This window comes from Acipenser ruthenus, chromosome 28 (assembly GCF_902713425.1).
Source record: "Acipenser ruthenus chromosome 28, fAciRut3.2 maternal haplotype, whole genome shotgun sequence".
NCBI lineage: Eukaryota > Metazoa > Chordata > Actinopteri > Acipenseriformes > Acipenseridae > Acipenser > Acipenser ruthenus.
The window spans coordinates 14,576,600-14,602,400 of NC_081216.1; the positions used below are offsets into that span (position 1 = coordinate 14,576,600).

The following is a 25,801-nucleotide window of genomic DNA, read 5'->3' on the forward strand; positions in this document are numbered from 1 at the left end:
AAATCACTCGTCTGAGCAGCTTTGAAAGATTTCCGGGTCTTCAGGAGGTAAATACCCATTCTGTAATGGTACATTTCGAAAAGGGAACCAGAATGCAGCCTTTGCATGAGAAATTAATTTCAAAATTATTATTATTTATTTATTTCTTAGCAGACACCCTTATCCAGGGTGACTTACAATTGTTACGAGATATCACAATATTTTTACAATTACAATTGATATAAGATATCACATTATATTTTACATACAATTACCCTTTTATACAGTTGGGTTTTTACTGGAGCAATCTAGGAAAAGTACATTGTTCAAGGTTACAGCTGCAATATCCCCCACCTGGGATTGAACCCACAACCCTTCGGTCAAGAGTCCAGAGCCCTAACCACTACTCCACACTGCTGCTCCTGTGGGAGGGTAGTGGTGTGGTGCAGCTCTTAATAATATAAATAGCAGGCAGAGACGTAAGGAATTGCAGTTTAAGCATTGATGTGCACATTTATTTACAGAAACAAAAAGAAAATGGTTCAAAAAAGAAAAAGGTACTGGTTCTTTAACTATTTACACGATCTCCCAGGTAGAGCAAGGTACTTAACAAGTTGGATGCTTGTAGGCAGGCACAGCAGTAGAGGCTGGGCTGGCAGGTAATTGTCTCTTGATGTTCTGGAGGTAGTTACCTGCGTTCAGTCCGTGAAGAGAACAAGGGATGTCCTCTGTCTGTCTGTCTGTCTGCTCTGCTGTGCTCTGGGCTTAATTGATCGTTAATTAATCAATTGAATCCCAGCCACAGTCTACACGTGTATTTGGCAGGGATAGTATTAACCCTATCCTTGCCAACGTGGAAGAACAGCAATGCCACAGTGCTTGCGCCCTGTCACAGCTCCCATTATCAGATTTGTTTATCTGGTTCCATTCATTCGGCCCATATTTTGAATGTGGCGAACTTCGAAAAACATACCCAGTACATTTTGTTCTTGAATAAACTCTTGATTCACACTCTCATGTTGGTTTTCTATATGCACCACATCTCCCCTCTTTGTCTGAGTTATTGGGCACCATGACAACCATCAGGCCTTCCCCAGGATTCACTAGTTCCTTTTTGAAGCTGTAGTCTCCCCATAAAACACAATACACAACATAAGCCCAACATTTTATTTAAACTCCTGTACAAATAAACACTTTTGTCTCTTTTTAAAAAACAATATGAAGCGTTATATTAATGTTATAACATTTTCGCTTCAAGTAGCCGACTGATTGTGGGGGTAGCCAGTAATTCTGTGACGTGTGCAAGACAAAAATAATAGTAACTACTTCTCTTCTCTCCCATTTCATGCCTCTGAGTCCACAATTATTAAATGCATAATCCTCCCATGGATTCCAGTGCCACTGTTGCAAGTGCCCCCTTTGTTTAGATTTGACCATGAACAAGGGGTCCCAGAAAAACATGTGCAATGGGATATAGTACTGTATAATGAATTAGCCATTTATCAAAGCTTTTACCTCCACTGTCAAATATGCACCATATTTCTGAAAGTAAAATACTACTGGTAATGTTACTAAATCAATGAGGAACAACTCAGGATGACAATTTAACGACTTACAAAATTCTGATCTGGCTGGAAGTGTAACGCAAACCCCAGCAGTGTTTACAAGAAACATATTATTTAACTTTGCTGTATTTGGTGTTGTCCATATCGCAGCATTTTTTTCAACATATTCTCGATATTTTTATTCGGGAATTACTTTTTTCCCATTTTCACTGAGGAACGTTTGCCAGGAGAAAGAAATTTTTCTTGTGACCATCTCAGTGTATCTAGACCATGCTCCCTCCTGCAGCAAAGCTGGTGCTCTGATTGAAATAAGTGAACAGAAAACCAGCATCGTTGCAGGGGGGAGTGAGATCTGGATACACAGCAATCCTTAAAAGACCTTTTTTTCTCCTGCTGAGCGTTGCCTATAAGTTGACGACACATGCATGTATTGTTTTATATTAATACCTCTTTTTAACAATAAAACACATCACACAAGAAAGTAACAGTATTTGTTCTGTGTTGCTGAAGACATTAGTCTATTAAAAGATGTGGTAAGATGACTGGAACTTATAGAACATGTGTCTCCTTCTGTATAACCCTCTCTGTGACCACAATAAGACCTTTAGCTAGCTGTCTGGAGGAAGGGCTGTCCATCTAGCCACAGATTCCCAGGGGTTTCATTTCCCCTACTAACCTGGTTAGGGGTTTTTGTTTTTCCTCTCCTGAGTGCTAACAAACCACGCTGGCACCACAGCGAGCGAGCATAGGTGGTCTGAATAGCCTTTTCTTGTTCTGGAATTTCTTATGTTCTTATAGTCATCAGAAAGAAAGCACTATCTTTACTACCCATCCAGACATTTGCAAACAGCGATATAAAAGCAAATACTGCAAAGCTTTGAGAATAAAGCTGCATTTCAAATAATTTAACATTAAATTACACTCACTTGGTCTACCAAAATATTAGTAATAGCTACAAAAATAGCATAATGCGCTTTTTTTTTTAGAGCAATACAAAAGAAATCTCTTTTCAATATATGGAAACAAACTGAAAATTCAGAAAATCCCCCATAACAAGGAGATAAAAAAAACGACAATAGTTTTGGCAGCAGGAAAACAGCTCTTCTCTGGTCTGATATGTTCATCCTCTCATATTGAATATCTTGCTGTGATAAAAAAGGCACATAATTATTTATATTTCACTTATTAATAAAGATAAGAATGTTGAACTGAGATGCAAGAATTCATTTACAGGGATCTCAACCCCCCGTTTATAAAGATACAGGAATTTAAATTTGAGAATTAAGGGGCTAGTGAAGAGAAGTTGGGCTGGACAGAGTTGTTCTTTTCACCTGCTATGGTTTTCTGCAAAAAAAGTGTACGGGATCGTGTCCACAGTGGAGATCGGACTTTTCCAGAAAGGTGCAGTTCTCTTTTCATAATGCAGGTGATTCATCTTAGAATGGTACATTTACATTGATCACCAAATTGCCAATTGGTAATCCATACTTATAGCAATGCCTCAAAAATCATTGTAAAGATCTCACGTGTGATTGGTGCTCAACACCTCTGCATTGTGTGTTGAGTTAATAATAGTTAGCTGGCTCTGTCTTCAATGAATTGCTGTTAACTCCAGAAATCTTGTGCTGCACCCCACCCTTGCCCCTGAGGAACTCCCTCCCTCTGTGCTCCTGTGTGATGTGGAGGAGTCGCCCTCATGCTAGCTGCGTTTTCTCAGCTGGTTCCTCCAGGGTGATGACGGTGAACTCCTCGCTGGCTGCACCATTCTCCTGGATCTTCTCCTTATTCATCAGCTGTACCATCTCCTGCTCCTTCCCCCCCTTCTCACCAGCATTCCCACTGATCACAAGACTTTTCTTCTTCCCACACCACCTGAAGCAAAGAAACAGCAGTGCAGTATTTATTATAGGAAAACGAACACATGCTCTAGGGGAGAGTTGAATTTAGAAACAGATACAAACAATTGCATTTGTTTAAACATGTTGAAGACCACCTATTAGGAGATCTTCATCCAGAACCAATGGTGGCGCAGTATGCAGTATACACAAATGTCATCGTAATTGAAGAATAGCCCCCACAATCTATAAATTACACCCCAACAGACATATTCTTTATATATGGAGTTGAATTAACAAAGCAATGGAAAAGAGTATTCAACTAAATCTGTAACTAAATCCCAAAACAAGCAGGGAATTAGACAGACCTAGCTCTCATAGTGTTTAAACTTTTTCTTTGTTTTAATACTAGGCTTATTATATATGATCAGATCCCGGCCTGCAGCTACCTGCTTCTCACAGATCCATACCCTTGATGTAATATCTTCCATTCAATGACAGCTGACTACCTTCTAACGGAAGCCTCCCTCAAAACATAGTCTGGAGCCTATTACCAGGAAGCTGTACTTACAGGTTTGAGGAGAGTGTAGATCTCGCACTCAGAATGTCAGTAACAAAGCATTCAAAATGTTTAAATCACAACAGGTTCTATATAACATGTTTTATTTATTTATTTAATGATTTATAATATGTTTCTAAGTGCACCCATTATACAGCAGTGCTATTTGCCTCATAATACCATTACACACACACACACTTTCATTCTCGTTGTAATACCATTACACACACACACTTTCATTCTTGTTGTAATACCATTACACACACACTTTCATTCTCCTTATCAGGCGGAACACAACTAGCACTACTATACAGTATCTGCATATGGAAATAGTTTCTACACCAACCTTACAATTTGATTTGAAGAAAGCTTATTTAATCTTTTAATACAATAATAAATGTCTTAATGCTTACCTCTTTCTGGATGAGATAACTGCACACACAAGCACCATTATTAAAATAGCAGCCACTACAGCTATTATAACCAGCCAATCTGAGAGCAAAAGAATGAGAAACAGTAATGAGTTGTCTGTCCATTTGAAGGTTCTCTGTATAATTATTCCATATCTGAATATATTGCCACATTAAATGATACAAGGTTGCTAATTTTGTACTTGTTTACTTAAAAAAAAATCTAATTCATAACTGGGCTTCATTCATAACTGCATCTGTGAAAAATGCAATCTTGTTATCCAAGTGTTGAGGGAGACAGGCCCCCCTAGGGAACCTGCAATCTCTTCTAGTTGTGAAAGAGCCCCTCCCCAGACTCCCTACCTGGGACAATTCTAGAAGCCTGCTGGGCTGGTGGGGCTGATGTCATTAATCCAAGTCCACCCCTCCGGATCATATTATCTGTAGATAAAAAAAACAAGGGGAAGGAAATCAGCTGATCAAAAGTACTCTTAAATGTGTACTTTCCCCATTCTCTAATGCACATTTTATAGGAATACATGCAAAATACTTATTATCATTCATTCGTTTTTTCCTAAAAACATGATTTTGTTGGCAACATGATTTTTCTTGGCCTTTTAGTATGTTAATTAATCAACTAAATACACTTCTGTCTTTTCAAGTGTACTGAGAACATATCCCTTTCACACTACACATCAGCAACACAACTGAGAACACACACAACACATGAAGTGCATGCTGGGAATTTAACATGTTTACAGCCATGGGAATATCCTTTTTTGTGTTTTATTGCTTTGGTATTTGTAGATTTTGTGGACAAAATAAATACAGGCAAAGGCGACTTTGAGGCAACGGCATGACAGGAATGGTAGAATATTTCTACAGTTGCAAAAGAGACTTCTGAACACTTTTCTTCATGCACACATTATGCTAATATCTTCAAACCCATCTCAAGTTTCAATTCTTTATTTATTTATGTGCTCCATCAACTCCAAGCCTGGAATATTTACTGCTCATAAATTCACCACTTACGTAGCAACAGCTTCTGAGAGTTTGGTACACTTGATGTAGTTCGATACGTTTGCCACTGAACTGAGTACATTTTTCTTTCACACTGACGCACAAATAAGCGGAGGCAACCGTACCGAGAGCACCTCCGTCAGGTGGTCTCAGTACAGTTCTTTTTAAATCATACCTGGGAACGTATGGGGCTTTCACAGTGCCAATTTCAGGGAAAACTTACCCAGTGTGAAAGGGCCCTAAGTATCTCCAAATGTGTAAATTGTATTAAATTGTGTATTGTATTTATCTTCTTCAAATAATAATAATAATAATAATAATAATAATACTTTATTATTATTATTATTATTATTATTATTATTATTATTATTATTATTATTATTATTATTATTATTATTATTATTATTTGATTTCCATTACATGAGAGTAGATGTTAAAACTTCATGCTGATATGAAGTCTGCTCTCGCCAAGATAAGCACCAACTAAGACGTAGCTTTACAATAAACTAATGTGATCCATCTGTGTCTCCATCCATTTGCGTTTCCTTCCATACGATAATGTAAATATCCTTCTGCCTGGTGTTGATGGCTGAAGTGTAATGCTGGCTCCAGGGATCAGCTTATAATGATAATAATAATAATAATAATGTACAAGATTTTTAACTGAACATTGTTAACTATAATAAATAAAAACAATACTGAAGAAACTATTTTTGGATCAGCTGTATATAGCTGCACTGTGCTAGGCAGCAAAACATGTTTAAAAAGTCATTTATATTTAATGTGAAAACTATTGTTTATGCATATATTCAATGGTGTGGACGTTATATTCAATATAGGATATTCAAAACTGTTCAAATGCTTAGAGGGCCATTGTCCTTTATAGGGCAAAACAACCCATTGCAGATGATGTATTCATAAGTCCAGGCCAGCTCTACTGGTTAGGGTCACAGTGACCTACTTTTAAACGATCTTGTTGTGCACTCTTAAGCACAGTGCTTTATACTGCATTTGAACAACAACAGTTTTTAGAACAAAGTAATGGATCTCAGAAATGAGATCCATTAGACACAAAACCATTTAACAACAAAATATGTTTCTGCAGGTACAGCTCAATACACTTGATTTCTTAAAGCACTTTAGATAATTGGGCATGAATAGACTTTGCAGATTGTAATAGCTAGGTAATTACTATAATTCCTACTTGTGACAGTGTAAGGTAATCCCTACTGGTGAAGTCTGGCCTCCCGACCGTTGCTGGCGCTGTGTTTACTAGCTCACTTACCTCACCAAGATGGAACAGACCTTAAGTCTATAATAGTCTGGTGGCGGCCATCTTGGTGGAGTAGAACTGCACACGTGTTCTGAGCTTCCCCTCATAGTCAGTCATTATCTGATACACCTGGCAACCAGTGATAGGTTTGTCACTGATTCTAGGGGTGGCGCTTGGCGCATATAAAGGGAATGTGTAACAGTGTTAGTGGAGCCTTGGGAAGAAAGGAGAGAGGAGCCACCGGGAATGCACAGCACCCTGTTGTTTTGAAGCGTGTTACTACAGACTATAACCTGGCTTGTTATTATTGCAGTACAATGATTAAATCCTATCTCAACGAACCCTTGGATGCTGTGTTCAACTGGACTCCTTGTTATCCTGCTTGTTGGTAGACCACCCCTGGCTTTAAGGGGATAATCACCCTTTTCTTTCTTTTGTGTTATAAACATGTTTTCTTTTGTCTATTATTTTGTGTGATTCATCCTTGGACTGTGTGTCTGCATTCTACTTCTTCAACACTCCTGCAGAGCCGCCCACACTGCTATGTAATTACCTGCCTTGAGAACAACATTTTGTAACCCGATGTAATAACATCGCTACGCCAAGGTACTGGCCACTACCATGCAATTCCATGTATACCACCTAGGGATGGGCACGTCATGGTACAGGCCACTACCATGCAATTCAATGTATACCAACATTTTTGGGGGACGGTGGCTTCAGGTATCACTTGTCCTGTCCATTGGCATTAGTGGTTCATCTAATTCATATACTTCATTCATCATAGTTTTGCCAGCACAGGGGTGGCTATCGAGCTCCAATGGGCAAGGTCATGGGCAAAATTCAAATAACAACATAATCATTTACATGCATGTTTATCTGTCAATTCAATAAATTGTTAATTTGATTCCATTGGTGATTGTCTCCTTTCTGAAATTACAGCTTCCTCCACCAAATGCAAAGAAATGATCGATAAACATCCACTGATTATAAGCACTGTTGAAAGACAAGGTTAAATAAATACAAATGTAAAAAATAAAACGTTTTGTAGTTTTTACTTCATGACATTCAATGATTTAACGTCTGCTCTGTACTACATTATTTATAAGGCTTCCTGTAGCAGAAGGTATACCAGGACTGGGAGGTATGTACCGTATTTAATATGATATGTTACTTAATGTAAACATGTATTTATATTTTATAGTTGTCCAATGAAGACATCATTTATTGATTCGTTATAATCTGTACGTTATTATGCTTAATTGCTGTTTGGAAATTGTGTATAAGTTGGGTTTTATACAGACTGTTCTTGTATTACACTTCATCTAAAAGAGCTGCTTATTGAAGCATTGTCAAACAGTACGATTGATATTTTTTACGTATTACTTTCAATTTTGGTATTATGTACAGTAAACATTATTTTTAGCCTGTGGCACTTGGATGTATTTTGTGTAGTGTAATCGTTTAGTAAATTTTGATTATTAAATATACAGAAATACCCATCCCTAATGCTACCAGCAGTTCTATAAATCACATGGACACTGTCCAAAAGTATATGCTGTGCAAGCACTCGGTTTTTCCGAGTAATTCCACTTTAACATATTTATTTGTCGACGCCATTAAATAAGTCTCAACAAGCCTATTAATTAATGTGTTAACTTCAAAAGAAAATCTGCCTCTCTCTCATTTGATCTATATTAAAAAAAAAACGTTTAACTCTGAATTGAATATGGAATAAAACCTTTACCTACCAGTGTAAAGCAACTTGTTATATGATCACGATTATGTTTACTCAAGGCTGCAGAATCCTATTTTACTGCAGTATACTTCACTTGAGAAGCTATCATCTCGTGAGGATGCCTAGTTTAACTGCCGTCCAGTGTTACGTGTAATGGTCTTTGAATGAAAATGACATTACAGTACAGTATTTTACTGTCAGGACTACCACTCGATTTAAGCATCTGTGGCTTGCTTTTTTTCAGTTGCGATGCAAATTTCAGTTTTTCAGTAAGCGGAGATGCAACGCTCCGCAATACCTCCCTGATCCATCGCCGCGCTACGCAGTCCCCCTCCCTACATGCATGTCCCACAATAACACTGCTGTACTCGGTACTCAGGGATTATACTACACACGCTGTTTGATCACGCGAGAAAACATTGGAGGTATTTATAGGTTTGTGACGGCATGACAACTACTTGTTATTGTTTACATTCAAATCCATGATTTATTCTTACATGATGTAATGGTGTTCTATATATTGTGACATCATTTTTACTTCTGTCTTTGAATCTGTAATAATTCTAATTAACACTACTTTATATAAACTTAGATTTTTATTATAGCATGCAATGCTGGCTCTGAGGATCAGTCTAGATTTGGCCTCCCCAGCGCATCAGCATGCACAACTTTTGAATGAATTTTGTTTATTTATTTAAATGTTATATATTTATTGAAGTTAATTAGTTCATTTTTTTCTGTTGAGTCCCGCTGGCATATATATATATATATATATATATATATATATATATATATATATATATAGCAAAGACACAATATAAACTGTAAGATAGCAGGGAGGGGGTTACTATCCTCCCTGCATGAAAACCATGTGCAAATGCACATGGGTTGAATTTAATTGTTTTATTGTTTTGTTAATTGTTTTATTAGTGATTATCCCCTGCACCTGATGATTATTGTAAATTAGAGCCAGGTGCAGGGTATAAAAGGAAAGCAGCCAGTCTATTCTGGGCTGCTGTGTGGAGAGTCTGCTTGTTAGTGTGCACAAGCGAATGACAAGAAACGGTAGTGTAAACCTGTGCAGTTTTGTTTGAGTCTTTTGTTTTCATTATTATTACTTATTTCTTAGCAAATGCCCTTACCCAGGGCGACTTACAATATATCACATTATTTTTACATACAATTACCCATTTATACAGTTTGGTTTTTACTGGAGCAATCTAGGTAAAGTACCTTGTTCAAGGGTACAGAAGGAGTGTCCCCTATCTGGGATTGAACCCACGACCTCCAGTCAAGCGTCCAGGGCCCTTACCACTACTCCACACTGCTGCCTTCATGTTACAGGTAAACAGCTTAGCTGTCCTGTTTTATAGTTAGGTTCCTGTGTTGTGTTTAGTTAGTGCTCAAGAAAGAGCTAGGTGTTTGTTTTGTTTATTTTGTTTTTGGTGATTATTATTAAAAAAATTTGCGCAGATGCGCTTTAAACCTACATTTCCTGTGTCCTGGGTCTATTTTTAAAGGGGCAACAAACCTTGAGTAGTGCAATTTTGAAACAAAACCTGCACTTTAAAGACACTGGTTAAACTTCCATTGTAAAGTTATATAACATACCAGTAAGTAAATATATTTAAATCTTAGAAGACACTTATTTTAGAGGTAATTTGGAATAATTGCTATAATGGTTGGCAGCCAGTCATTACCTGCAGTAAAAGGTCTCCCTGTTGGAAACATCTTCTCTAAACAGTGCCTTGGCTTGTCTTCTTTGTGGGTTGACCTTTTATTGCATGCCAGTATTTTGGCTCCCAACCAATCAGTTCCAGTGCCAACCAATCATTTTAAATACATTTTCTTTTCTCCAAAGGGGGGCTTACAAGTAAAGGAGGCATAATGATATTGCTGCTAATTCTAATAAGAAAATGGATTTTAAAGCCTTGGTTAGCTAGACACCCAGTAAACCTCTACCCACATACTTATATTGAATTCAAAAATTCTGTTCAGCCGATTACAGGGTGTACACAAGCAAAGTAGAGTTGCACATCCTTTGTCGTGTACATCGATCTATAGCCAGATATTAGTGTGAAAAATCTCTTTCATATGCAGGAATAATGGCATCTGTAGCCTGACAAATGGGGCACTTTCATACCAAGCATCACGTTATGATCAATTCGAACTCCAAACATATGAAATTGACGCTCTGAGAGGGTTACCAGAGTGATGAGACAATATTGCTGTCAACAGATATGTATGAGACACTGCCTCTGGTGTTCGCTTTACTCATGTTTTGTCTTGGCATGATGATTACTGGTAGTGTGTAGGAGGGTATGGTTGGCACTCCTTTAATTCCAAACCATTTGAGGTTTTGCAGTATTCAAATTTAACAATGCTTCAAAGTATATAGAAGACAGAGATCCACAGGGTGTACAAGAGTGTGATCACAGATGAAGGCAGCAGAAGTTTGTTTTCAAACCATTTGACCTGTTTAATAACATACTGTTTTGGATAATTTTTGAGATCCCGTATATCGATGTAGGAAGCAGAGCTGCAGAATGCTAGAAATTCTGGCCTCCCGATTAACTGATTCTAAATATTTCTGATCTGTGGGTCTGTATTAAAAACAAGTACATTATAAAAACCAATATATTAAACATTACTTAGATTTTTGCCCTGATTTGTTAATATGATCAAGATAGATGTAATGCTTTTGTAATTCTGGGGTTTTGCAACAGAGAAAGGTATTTACTTACATCTACTATATAAAAAAAAGTTTATATTAAAATAAATGCAAAGAGCTATCATATTACATCATGTTCTAAAATGTAATTTATATGTTAATGGATTGCAACCGCAACTACACTTCTGTCCATGTAAAGCCGCACGCTTCACAGTCACTTCAGTATTATAGAACTTTATTTAAATGTTATTTTTTATTTGTAGACTCACTACAATTCCATATCACACAGGACAAAATATATGTGACTATCGAATAAGTAATTATATACAACAAATTGTATATCTAAAAAATATATTCAGAAAGCTGTTCTAACATATTCATGAATAAAGTGTTTCAAATTTAAAGTAAACATAGCTTCTTATCACATTTCCTCTTTCTGTTGCCATGGTATAATAAAAAAATAAACCGCAACACAAGTGAATCAGAATCAGGTTGTTTCCTGTCATAAATGTAAAGTTGAAAGGGTGTGTTGCTACATATGTTTATTTTGTGACGTATTACATATACACTACCATTGTGAATGAATTTGAAGAGTTATTAATTGTAAAATGGTTTTGTTAAGTCCTATGTTTGTTAAGCAGTATTGTGCAATGTCCTCATCAGTGTTCTTGATAAACATTATGATGCTGTCCCTACAGCACACTAATATCTCGTTAGATATTGCGTTCCGATTTATAAAAAGTATACATACGATCAACACATTACAACGGACAACCAACTAACTAACTATTTAAATATATATAATTTAGAAAGCTCAAAAGCCAATTAGGGCACTTATTGTCATACATTTATTTTGCAATGCAAGCAAACCCAACTGTACATCCATCCACACAGCCTGGCTGTGCAGACCAGCAGGTTTCTCTGAGACACCAACATTTATATGTTTCCAAGGATGCTACTTCAATGAAAAACTGTACATAATGCTTATGTGAAATACAGAGAGGTAGACTATTCACATAAAAACAGTTAACAAAATTGAATGTAATGACTTCTTAACATGATATGGTTTATTATTTAAAAAAAGCTAGTATTAGTAGCTCCCTGTATTCCTGTGGTAACGCAGACATATTGTACACTGCCTGTGAAAAGCAATCTAAACAGTAATGACAAGTACCTGTTCCTAAACTACCAAACAGTGGGGCTAATCACTAAAATGCTTTTAAATGTCTTTTAATCTTTTTTTTTTTTTTTTAATACATTTGTGAACGTATTAAAGATTTAACTTGACTCTTTCAACAGTGCAGAACTGCATACAGGTCTGGAAAAGGTAACTCCATGCCTGCAGACCGCTTTTAAACATTTCTAGTTTGACTACTAAATAAATTACTTATTTAAGCACAAAGGCTAACTACTATTTACATGCCCAGTGTCGATACTTGGCTAATATCAGAAAGTTTTATCTCAGAATAATGAACATCCTTGCCTACAATGATTTACAAGACCTATTTTCTAAGTTTCTGCTCTGACAGCTTTTCTGGTTTACGGCTCGTATCTACTGTGCATACACTGAGGGCCTCTGACCTCTACAATAACATTGTCTCAGATCTTCTTGTGTTCAATACATAACACAGAAAAAGCCAACTCTCATACACCGTAACAATTGAAAAATGTCTTCTACACCACTAACCGTTCTTTCTACGATGTGATGTATCTTCTCCTGCTGAGATGTGGAAGGTTGAGCTGTGATGTGACTGGGTAGTGACTCGCGGCCCTGCGTCATCACCCTCCTGAACGTCATTTGCAGTTGTGTCTCCAGCAGTGGGCTCTATAGGAATGGCCTTATCCTCATCCACGTGTACTGGTGGAACTATCGCTGCAGAGGTGGTTGTGGAAACAGTGCCAGTTTCAGAGTCTTGTTCAGCATTTGGAGATTCAGTTGTGGAACCACCATGTTGACCAGTATGAGAGACCGCATCTTCATCCACATGTACTGGTGGAACTATCACTGCAGAGGTGGTTGTGAAAACAGTGCCAGTTTCAGAGTCTTGTTCAGCATTTGGAGATTCAGTTGTGGAACCACCATGTTGACCAGTATGAGAGACCGCATCTTCATCCACATGTACTGGTGGAACTATCACTGCAGAGGTGGTTGTGAAAACAGTGCCATTTTCAGAGTCTTGTTCAGCATTTGGAGATTCAGTTGTGGAATCGTCATGTTGACCAGTATGGGAGATCGCATCCTCATCCACATATACTGGTGGAACTATCGCTGCAGAGGTGGTTGTGGAAACAGTACCAGTTTCAGAGTCTTGTTCAGCATTTGGTGATTTAGTTGTAGAATCGTCATGTTGACCAGTATGAGAGACCTTGTCCTTATCCACGTGTACTGGTGGAACTATCGCTGCAGAGGTGGTTGTGAAAACAGTGCCATTTTCAGAGTCTTGTTCAGCATTTGGAGATTCAGTTGTGGAATCGTCATGTTGACCAGTATGGGAGATCGCATCCTCATCCACATGTACTGGTGGAACTATTGCTGCAGAGGTGGTTGTGGAAACAGTACCAGTTTCAGGATCTGCAGCAAAAGAAAAAAAAAAGATTATGTCTTTCTTTTAAATAATCAAGTAAAATAAATATCTATATTTGACTGGTAAATTTGCTACAATGATAAGCCATCGATATTAGATTTTTTGTGGTGGTCGGTCTGTTCTTAAACACAGAAGTTTGATCATCAAGAAGTCTTGGGCAATTAAATATAACAAATCCAATGGAACATATACAGTAGTAAATTACATTTTCACAAAATTATGCGACTGTAGATGCAGTCCTAAAACCCATTGTGTAAGAGACATTTGGCGGACAGTATTGTTCTTCTCAAAACAGATCATATTTGTTTATGTAATTTTTTTTAAATGTTACCTTTTAAGGATTAGCAGGTAATGTTTGCTTGTTTGATCATGTGTATTTAAAAATATTTCACAAAGATAAGTGGTTTGATGTGTATTGTAGAATATTGTATTGTACAGCTGTTTTTTATTTGGTTGAAGAGTTAAATGTTCTGGTAACTTTCTGTTTGATGAGTTCTCAGTGCACCATTTTAGCATTGTGGAAAAACAGGAGAACAAGAAAGAAAACCTACATACTAAATGTAACTTGTCATGACAAATCTAATTAACCACATGATTTAAAAATGTGATCTTCCAGAGCTCTATGACATATTGCCTGATTGCAGCACAGGAAGCAACAACTGTGACATGTTGTATTTAATTATAAGCAAAGAACCTAGAGAACCACAAGAAAAGGGGGGCCAGAGATAGCATTGCTAGTGCTGCGGAAATTCATTTTATAAAGTCTATCACATTCAGGTAAGTCATATCCATGTGGGGCTAACTAGTCAGTGATGTTAAATTTTTGTCTGTTGGTAGTCTACTGTGCACTAGATGACACTTATGACAAATTAAGATGTACAAAAATGTTCTGAAAAGTGCTGTTCATTAACTCGGACACAGACAACGCTAACTTGTAAGCCAAATCAAAGGAAAATGTTCTTCTAAACCACTAACCTTTATTGATATCCTGCCAGGTGTCTTTTCCAGCTGGAGGCTCAGAGGTTGAACTTTGTGGTGACTGGGTGATGAGCTTGTCTTGAGGCCCTGTATCATCCGCCCCCTCAACATGGTCCTCATCCACGTGTACTGGTGGAACTACCACTGCAGAGGTGGTTGTGGAAAAAGTGCCAGTTTCAGAGTCTTGTTCAGCATTTGGAGATTTAGTTGTTGAATCGTCATGTTGACCAGTATGGGAGATTGCATCCTCATCCACGTGTACTGGTGGAACTATCGCTGCAGAGGTGGTTGTGGAAACAGTGCCAGTTTCAGAGTCTTGTTCAGCATTTGGAGATTCAGTTGTGGAATCGTCATGTTGACCAGTATAAGAGACCTTGTCCTTATCCACGTGTACTGGTGGAACTATCGCTGCAGAGGTGGTTGTGGAAACAGTGCCAGTTTCAGAGTCTTGTTCAGCATTTGGAGATTTAGTTGTAGAATCGTCATGTTGACCAGTATGAGAGACCTTGTCCTTATCCACATGTACTGGTGGAACTATCGCTGCAGAGGTGGTTGTGGAAACAGTGCCAGTTTCAGAGTCTTGTTCAGCATTTGTAGATTTAGTTGTAGAATCGTCATGTTGACCAGTATGAGAGACCTTGTCCTTATCCACGTGTACTGGTGGAACTATCGCTGCAGAGGTGGTTGTGGAAACAGTGCCAATTTCAGAGTCTTGTTCAGCATTTGGAGATTTAGTTGTAGAATCGTCATGTTGACCAGTATGAGAGACCTTGTCCTTATCCACGTGTACTGGTGGAACTATCACTGCAGAGGTGGTTGTGGAAACAGTGCCAGTTTCAGAGTCTTGTTCAGCATTTGGAGATTTAGTTGTAGAATCGTCATGTTGACCAGTATGAGAGACCTTGTCCTTATCCACGTGTACTGGTGGAACTATCGCTGCAGAGGTGGTTGTGGAAACAGTGCCAGTTTCAGAGTCTTGTTCAGCATTTGGTGATTTAGTTGTAGAATCGTCATGTTGACCAGTATGAGAGACCTTGTCCTTATCCACGTGTACTGGTGGAACTATCGCTGCAGAGGTGGTTGTGGAAACAGTGCCAGTTTCAGAGTCTTGTTCAGCATTTGGAGATTTAGTTGTGGAATCGTCATGTTGACCAGTATGGGAGATTGCATCCTCATCCACATGTACTGGTGGAACTATCGCTGCAGAGGTGGTTGTGGAAACAATGCCAGTTTCAGAGTCTTGTTCAGCATTTGGAGATTCAGTTGTGGAATCGTCATGTTGACCAGTATGGGAGATTGCATCCTCATCCACATGTACTGGTGGAACTATCGCTGCAGAGGTGGTTGTGGAAACAGTGCCAGTTTCAGAGTCTTGTTCAGCATTTGGAGATTCAGTTGTGGAATCGTCATGTTGACCAGTATGGGAGATTGCAACCTCATCCACGTGCACTGGTGGAACTATCGCTGCAGTTGTCTTTTGTGTGGTCTCTGTGGTGGATGGCAACTCTGCAGGCTCACCCTCAGGGAGAGGGTATGCTGGGGTGAACTCTATAGAAACCAGAAGGAGAAATATAGAAATTACTTCCATAGCAGCTACTTCTGTTTGATGTTGTTTGTGATAGAAAATATTGACTTGCTGAATTCAAGGTTATTGTATTCATAGTCCAAAACAGTTATTAAGAACAATGTTACAACTGGAAATCCAATAGGAAGCACTTGTGGAACTTGGGGCTTTTATGTATGAACCAAAATAATCTCTTAAATGCTAATTACAAAGTTGAACAACCTTGTTCCTACTGTTATTTCCATCGGACAAACCTGGGAGTGGCATGTAAGTGAAGCCAAGGAACCTTGTTAGCCCTTGACACACTCCAGACTGACTAAACAAAGAATTATTGACAACCTCTTAACATACTTCTAATAACCTTTAAGCACAGAGATAACAACTTCTAATACTTCTTACCTGGCACTATTGTGTTTGCCATAGGCGGAGGTTAGAGTAGTGCAGTAACTTATGTTTTAAATAAACTCCACTGTGCAAGTAAAGTAAACAGTTCTGTTTTGCCAACCAGATGGTTTAACTGGACCTATTGTATTCACTACCCCAGCATGGTGCTTTTTGAATATGCTATATATTTCAAACTTCCTTTGTTGTCTTATGTCCAAAATGTTTGTATATTTTTGTAGGTCTTTCCAATGTGTTTATGGGTATTTTTCTTATTTTTTACTTGTTATGTTATGTTACCTACAAGTTAACACTTAAAAAAAAGAAAAGCATAATGTTATTGTTAAAAAAAAAAAAAAAAAAACTCAGCAGATTCAGTTAAAGGTTACTCCATCAGATCAATCAGCTACTTGGAACCGGACAAGCTTAGATGGGCTGCATGGCCTCCTCTCATTTGAAAATGTTCTTATGTTCTTATTAGCTGTTTGTTTTCCATTTCACAACAAACATGGGACGTGATTGAGAGCCTTTTGATATGTCACTTCCTCTTAAAAAAACAGAATGAATGACAAACATTTTGTTTGGGTAATCAGTATGGATTTTCAGTATGGAGAATACACATGAAATCAAAATTGTCTGTGGAAAAAAGTTTATTTATGTGAGACTGATGTCTTGGATTACCCTTTCTGGTCATACTCAAGATCTACGAACATACTGGTACCTGCGGTGTTTTCATTATCCACATGGGAGCCCAGGAATGTTTGAAATGTGTTGGATGGCGTGATAGAAAACTCACAGTTCTTGTCCTTTGTATCTGTAGAGAGATGAGGTGGTGTCAGTGTAGAAAACCATCTTCCTATTGTAAGCAATGATAAAACATCTTGACACTTGTTACTCGATGCCAGCAGCAATCAGTGAGTTGTTCACACCTTGGAGTACAAACTACACTTCTTAGTTCAATATACAAACATAATGGATTCCTGTAAATAAGTGTAGATAACAAAATAATTCCAGCAATATGACCTGTTTTGCACTAATACGTTTTATCAGACATGTATTTTCATTTTAGAACATAGTATCTGGTACTTCTTTAGGTTAAATAAGAAGCCATTGAAATGGGTGGAGACAATTACTCCTACTAGGTGTAACCAAACAAATGCAACACTAACTGAAAGCATACCTTGCAAACAGACTTCTTTAACCAAGTATAGTACCAGATCATATATTAAAATAAAAATATATGTTTACTTTTTAAAATTGGACATTTTAGACATATATAGTGAGAGCACAACAGGTTAGATTTATTTTGTTAGCTACAATCACCTTAACAAGTGTAACACTTGTCTGGCTAAACTAGCTTGCTCACACTTCCTTCAGATGTCCCAATCTTCTGAAGTCATCTTCTCCTTTCATACATCTGCACAGACACATTAGTAGTTTGACACTTTTCCATTATACATTTGACAACTATTTCATGTTTGCAATTCATCATACAGATGTGATCTCTTTACCTGATGCGTTGAAGCAGTAGGCATCATAGGGCTGTGAGATCATGTCGCTGATGATGATGATGCCAGTTTTGTTAGCGGCACATAGGATGTAAGGCTCCTGTCGCAGGATCACTAAACTGTGGTTCTGAATCCAACCATATCTGAAACAATACACCAGGTCCCAGACAATGTCATGCTGAGATAACACTTTAGCACAAGTTTAGATTTTCCAAGTAGCTTCAAGAAACTCACCTGCAGGTCTGAAAGCCGAGGTCAAAGGCCCTCTGGATTTGCTCGTTGGTGGCCAGAGTGGTGCCAATGGACATGCAGAGTTCCTCTGCGCTGGAGTATGTGAGGCTGTAGCGCCCATTCTGTTCCACGTGGAACAACCCCCCATAACTGCAGCTCCGCAACACACCTTGGAGAGAGGGGGGTGGAGAGTGAGAGTATGCCATCTGAACATTTCATATAGGGGGATTTCAGTAAGGGGATGGAGACAGTGAGAGTATGCCATCTGAACATTTCATATAGGGGGATTTCAGTAAGGGGATGGAGACAGTGAGAGTATGCCATCTGAACATTTCATATAGGGGGATTTCAGTAAGGGGATGGAGACAGTGAGAGTATGCCATCTGAACATTTCATATAGGGGGATTTCAGTAAGGGGATGGAGACAGTGAGAGTATGCCATCTGAACATTTCATATAGGGGGATTTCAGTAAGGGGATGGAGACAGTGAGAGTATGCCATCTGAACATTTCATATAGGGGGATTTCAGTAAGGGGATGGAGACAGTGAGAGTATGCCATCTGAACATTTCATATAGGGGGATTTCAGTAAGGGGATGGAGACAGTGAGAGTATGCCATCTGAACATTTCATATAGGGGGATTTCAGTAAGGGGATGGAGACAGTGAGAGTATGCCATCTGAACATTTCATATAGGGGGATTTCAGTAAGGGGATGGAGACAGTGAGAGTATGCCATCTGAACATTTCATATAGGGGGATTTCAGTAAGGGGATGGAGACAGTGAGAGTATGCCATCTGAACATTTCATATAGGGGGATTTCAGTAAGGGGATGGAGACAGTGAGAGTATGCCTTCTGAACATTTCATATAGGGGGATTTCAGTAAGGGGATGGAGACAGTGAGAGTATGCCATCTGAACATTTCATATAGGGGGATTTCAGTAAGGGGATGGAGACAGTGAGAGTATGCCATCTGAACATTTCATATAGGGGGATTTCAGTAAGGGGATGGAGACAGTGAGAGTATGCCTTCTGAACATTTCATATAGGGGGATTTCAGTAAGGGGATGGAGACAGTGAGAGTATGCCATCTGAACATTTCATATAGGGGGATTTCAGTAAGGGGATGGAGACAGTGAGAGTATGCCATCTGAACATTTCATATAGGGGGATTTCAGTAAGGGGATGGAGACAGTGAGAGTATGCCATCTGAACATTTCATATAGGGGGATTTCAGTAAGGGGATGGAGACAGTGAGAGTATGCCTTCTGAACATTTCATATAGGGGGATTTCAGTAAGGGGATGGAGACAGTGAGAGTATGCCTTCTGAACATTTCATATGGGGGGATTTTACAGTTTCTATGGCTCAGTATTGTTCACTTCATCTTCAGCAACCCCTATTTGACAAACTCCCAACAAGTGAAAAATGTGTGCACATAGTTATGAGCAAACCATTTTACATTCAGAGAGAGAGAGACACACTTTTGAACATAGATAGTAACAAGATCATTTGGCCCACGGTCTCATCCTTCGGGGCACCAATCGCAGTACTTGGCCTATTTAAAACAGGAAATACTAAGAAAAACATAATAAATTTAATGACAATTTTTTTTTGCCAGAAATCTTTTATTGTCCTATTAAAACCAGGACAAAATACAAAAAATAAAGTCACATTAAGATGATGGAGGGTGGGGGTTGTGGAGGTTGAGAGTTGATCTGATGTTTATGCAAGTAAGACCGCCTGCTGGCTTTCTTAGTTTCAGATAGATTTTAGTGATCCAACCACCAACCAAAGATAATCATAAAAATGTTAGTGACATTCCCTGTAACATGACAACATTCATCACCAGGACCTATTTCCATTGTATGCATATGTAAAAGCACACATTTTTATTGTGATACTCTTATGTTGCAAAGATTGTCCTTTCAAGTTTCATCATAATTGGATAAGTGTTTCTATAGATATATTTAAAAATGTGTTTGTGACACAGAGACAGCCTTCATATAGCCCCGAATAATACTGTATACACTCAATAACCTGTGCACTAACCTGATACTATCATAATCTTCAGCTACACACAGAAACATTATGCCAGATGTATGAATGTTGGGTATTGCACTGGATGCCAGTGGTGAAAGTACATACACCAGTGATAACTGGATTGGCTCTGCTCAGTCTTTTTGAGAAGATGAGATGTTTTAGTATGTGGAGGTAATGCATTCACTGAAAAACTGGATTTCCCAACAGTCTTACAAAGTAAAAGGGATTGATAGTCCAGCCAGTGGGGGGCACAGGGATCAGTGCTGGGGCTCTCCTCGTTCTTTTCTACAGAAACAACCTGACTGGGGCATAATTAGTGAACTTGTAACATGTTCTGACTGTGGCAGTAATGTACACAGTGAATTCCAAAGGGATTTAAAGCCAATTCAATTTAATGTTAAGTAGCTTCAAATGACATTTTCACATTTTTGTTATAGTTCTGTTACCTTTTTATGATGTTTGCAACCACTATGAATGTTTTTTATTGCAATTACTGAAATAGACAAGTAATTCAAAAGCTGCCCTGAATTCAGGTCAAAGCTCTTCAGCATAGTCTGTACTATATATATATATATATATATGAAAGCTATATTTGCATCCTGTCATTCGAAAAAAAGGCATAATACCGCAGTAGTGACGTCAAAATGGCATAGATTATACTTGACCTTTGACCCATATTTGACTCCTGTGCACCACAAGACAACTTCAAAACACAAAATGTCTAGTTTTCAATCACTCGTCAACACACACAATTCGTGGTTTTTAGGCACTTTTAACAAATCTGTCTCTGTGAAGATTTACAATCATCCTCCATCAATGGGAGCACCAAACAAGCGAGCGAGACAAATAATCTTCTACTGAGACAGAGACTAAGAAAAAGAAAAAGCATACCCCATTGAAACACCTTTTCCTTAAAAATAAGTTATTTTTTGAGATGGAATTATTTTCCTGTAACTCACTGAAGTCCATCTATTATTCTATAATACATTGTGGCAAGAGAGTCAAACAAAGAGCATCTACACTAATCCACAGGGTTGAGCCAGTTTTTTACATAGGGAGGTGTGTGTGTATGGAATGCATTACCAATCTATGACTAGACAAAATTCTAGGATTAATCAGCTTCTGGGATATGGACCAGCATTGATGGGTCAGATGACCTCTTCTCATTCACATTTCCTTTTGTTCTAACATGACATTGTCTGAGTCATGGATTTCCCTTGTCTGGGCAGGTCTGTATTTAAGAAGCTCAGTCAACTTCCAAGAAAGTAGGAATGACAAGGTCAGTATTAGAAACTAGACATCAGCATGAGATTACAGTGATTGATGTTCCCAACAACTTATTTTTGTCATTAAAAGGTTAACATTATTGGTACCTTAAAAATGGACTCCATATATTTATATTTCACAATGTAGGTGTCATACATTAATCATTCTAAGATTACGCAGTTAAAAATTGATTAACACTAGAATCATTAGTCTAGAATTCTCTGGGAAATCATAGAAATAATCGTATTAACAATTATACTAATGAAAGATCAATTATAATGCCATGTGCTCTGATGTTTTCCACTAAACAAATGCTGGGTAGTTTATCAAAAGCAACAAGAAGTGGCAAGCACATTAAACAGAGAAGCCTTTTGCAAGATAAAGACTGCTAGCTACATCCGTTGATTCATACTTGATAAAAAGTTGCTATTTTTACTTCCTATTCTTAGCAAACTAACCGTTCCTGGAAATCGTGGTAACCACAAGTTTAAGATATATTTATGTAGGTTGCCATGGCTACGTACATTTGCTTGTGATAACAGGTTCCCTTTTATATCAAGTTTAAATTTTAAAGGGGATTCTAATTTTACATTGATGAAACAACTCGTATTGATTTTTTATGCTTGTGAATTTAATGCACGACAGGCTAAGCAGCAGTCAGACACATTTCTGTTTTCATGTTTCAGGCTCCTCGTCCAACATTATACAGTGTCGTAGCCTTTTGTGACATGTTAACGTCCATATACGTATTTCTTTTACACAAGTCATGTAGACAAATGCTTTGATGAAGTCATTATCAGTGCCATGAGAAATGTAGAGTTCTAGTATAGAACCAATAGTTATTGTGTCTTTAAAATAGATCATAACAGTCTCAACCTTCTTCATTTAGTGATTCATTTACACATTACTATGTATCATACAAATAACTAATACTATTTTACAACTTACATTGAAATGCACATACATACTTAAATTGTAAAATAGCCTCTGAATCGCTTCCAATGAATTGTCTTATACAGACACCTGGCATCTGATTTATCTTAATGAGACAGTTCTTAATAACACAGTCTGTAACTCAGCAAACCTCTCCACTGTATGAAGCTATTGAGAGACAATAAATCACCCCTGAATGTAAATAATGACTGACAGATTTAAAGAATGGTGGTATTTAAACTTCACCGAGATTGACTTTTCAGAGGTAATCAGCAAGAACACTTGTAATTGTTTATATGCAAGAAAAGTTAAATTAGTAAGATAAGTTATCTGTATAAAGAATAGCTCAAAGTTCTATATTTTTGGTATTAAGTTTAAATGTTCATGTCTCAAAATTATGATTTACAATTTTTGGTAATTATTATTATTTATTTATATATTTTTTTTACCCCGGTTTTCTCCCCAATTTGGAATGCCCAATTATTATTTTTATCCCAGTTCACCGCTGCAACCCCCTGGCGACTCAGGAAACGGAGGCTGAAACATGTGTTCACACTGTGGATCCACAGCGAAGCCACCAGAGGTATAGTGCCGGAGGACAACACAGATCTGAATGGCTTCACTGCAGACCCGCAGGCGCCCTATCAGCCACAGGGGTCGCTGGTGCGCGGTGAACCGTGGATTGCCCTGCCGACCTAATCCCTCCCTACTACCCGGGCGCTGCTTGGCCAATTGTGCACCGCCCCCTAGGAACCCCTGGTCACGGTCAGCAATGATTCGAACCTGCGATCTCAAGGCTATAGGGCACAGCCTGCACGCCACGTGGAGTGCCTTTATTGGATGCGCCACTCAGGAGCCCTTTAAGTCAATTTTTTGGTCTGTTCACTACAAAAGATCAACCATCAAATGCCAAGGTAAACACTGATTGTGATCGTTCCACCCTCAGCATAGTAAATCATTCACATGGTGGAAAAAGAAACGATCTGCGCCCACTTCGATTCCCCAAACAAGTCGAGACTACCAATTTTTCTGATCTCGTTTTGAATGAGCCGAGGTTGATTGGAAGCATTGTCATGTGAATACACCCTCAATCAACCAGTCAGTCCTGTGGGTAAACATAACTACTGTGTGTGCTGGTTTTTCTTTTTTTAAGCGGTACTTTTTTAGTTTATCAACTTTTAAATACTAATGGTGTTCAATTTTTGTATAGATATAGTAACCTCATTATAAAGTAATAAAACAAGGCCAACTAAAATTTCTCAGCAAACATCAGATCCCTATTTATCAAGTTATCAGCTCCAAATGAGTTGATCATATTACTGAAATAAGTTTAGATTTGTTCAACACTTCTAAAAGATTTAACTTTTTAGTAATGCTTAACAAACGAGACCAGATTTTATTTTATTCTACCTTTTTTATTAGTTTATATAAATATATTAACTAACAGTGAAAATAAAATGAAAACGCAGATGTTAACCTCCTAATAAGCATATTGTTAACAGTTAATAAACTACAAAAATTGGCACTTAAAATAAAGTGACCGATTCCCTTTATGTTACCATTTATTGTCCACCCATAATAAAGGATAAGCCGCACTCTGCCAACTAACATAATGTGTATAGATTTATTTTTCATTCCATACAACCCTGTCGTAGAATAATCAAATGCATACTTTTCATTTGATTGAACTTGAAGAGTCCAGTTGGAGTTCAGAAATTATAAAATGACCTGGTCTCTCTTATTCCCCAAGCTCAATCCCTGTTACCCTTGCTTGTCTTCCCTCTAGTTTATATATTCTAAATAGTAATTTAAAGAAATTACTAGTGTCAGGCGCCCTGCCGACTGTAGTTTTGTGGTGTATTTGGTTTGTGGTTGTGGCTGCTGAAGCTTCAGTGTCGGAGAAAGGTCACAGTTACTGTGTTCAATAAGAAATCTGAAATGTCATGCATACTGTTTGATAGGTCAACTATTTAACCTGGACTTTGTGCTAAAGGTAAACCAACAACTGGAGCAAACCAGGCTGGTTTACCTTTAAAGGTATGAATCCAGGTTATTTTTATATATATTATTATTAATTTCTTAGCAGATGCCTTTATCCAGGGCGACTCACAATTATATCATATTACTTTTTACATACAATTACCCATTTATACAGTTGGGTTTTTACTAGAGCAATCTAGGTAAAGTACCTTGCTCAAGGGTACAGCAGCAGTATACCCCACCAGGGATTGAACCCACAACCTTCCGGTCAAGAGTCCAGGGCCCTAACCACTACTCCATATATCTTTCTTTGAATGCATATGGCCAAAAGCAGAGAAACACAATGGCACTGTATTGTCCATAACACTTAAACCCTCAACAGTGCTTAATTTAGGAATACTAAAAGAAACTTCATAAAATCAATGACAAACGTTTGAAGACATTAAAAAAGATTTCTAGTCTAAATGTTTGTCATTCATGTATTATGTTTTTTTCAGAATTTCTAAAATGCCACTGCTCCTGAGCAACAGCAGGTTGTTTGAAGCAGAAGAGGTGAATGTATACAGCAAACACTCCCCATATCACTGCCTTGATCCACACACTAAATAAACTGCCTCTGCAGTGGAATAAACCCAGCCCAACCTAAATAAAACCCCTCTGGATATTGTATAACATAAATTCAAAAGGAGACACCCAATCTGTGAGGCAACTAAATGGCTTTTTTCTTTGTGTTGCCAGGCAGGTTAGAACACCTGAGGAAATCTGTGAGGCTGTCAAAAACACCTCACAGCCCCTCACCACGCTTTGAAATAAATAGAAAGAAATGCATTGGGTGCCTTGCTTCAAGTGTTTGTAAGCTTTTCCTTCTGAATTCACTGCCAAAACTTAGTCAAAGAGACCACAGGAATCAGTAAGGCAGCACATCCTGAATCGCAATGTAGTAACCTACTCAGTATTCTGTGTTGGATACTGTTTATCACACACTCAGCAAGTGAGAGAAAATCTTTCATTTGATACACATTTTCTGCAGCAATTAAACAGTGTTTCAGAACACACAGAAACAAAAATTAACATAACATTTTTAAAAATAAAAAAGTCCATCTTACCTTGAGCTGCTAAAGAACTCTGAAGTGCAATTAATCCACAAGCTAAAAGAAGCAGGTTTTGTGACCAAGGCATTTTTTTTCTGAGATTAGACAGAGTTTCACCTAGAGTGAAGGAGTCGGCAGTCTGAGTGAGAGTGTCACTGTGTGTGTGTGTAAATTTAAGGTGCTGCTGCCGAC

General features: G+C 38.0%; 1 protein-coding gene across 1 annotated transcript; it reads right to left on the reverse strand.

The window, feature by feature from the left end:
- Window positions 1–1,132: 1,132 nt before the first annotated feature.
- Window positions 1,133–25,801, reverse strand: LOC117434778 (CD44 antigen-like). Its single transcript, XM_034906713.2, has 9 exons — window positions 25,625–25,801; window positions 18,301–18,466; window positions 18,070–18,209; window positions 17,280–17,372; window positions 14,611–16,161; window positions 12,738–13,622; window positions 4,712–4,789; window positions 4,352–4,430; window positions 1,133–3,416 (listed from the first exon to the last, which is right to left on the reverse strand). Exons 1-9 carry the CDS (start codon window positions 25,695–25,697, stop codon window positions 3,239–3,241), a joined length of 3,243 nt encoding a protein of 1,080 aa, XP_034762604.2. The 5' UTR covers window positions 25,698–25,801; the 3' UTR covers window positions 1,133–3,238.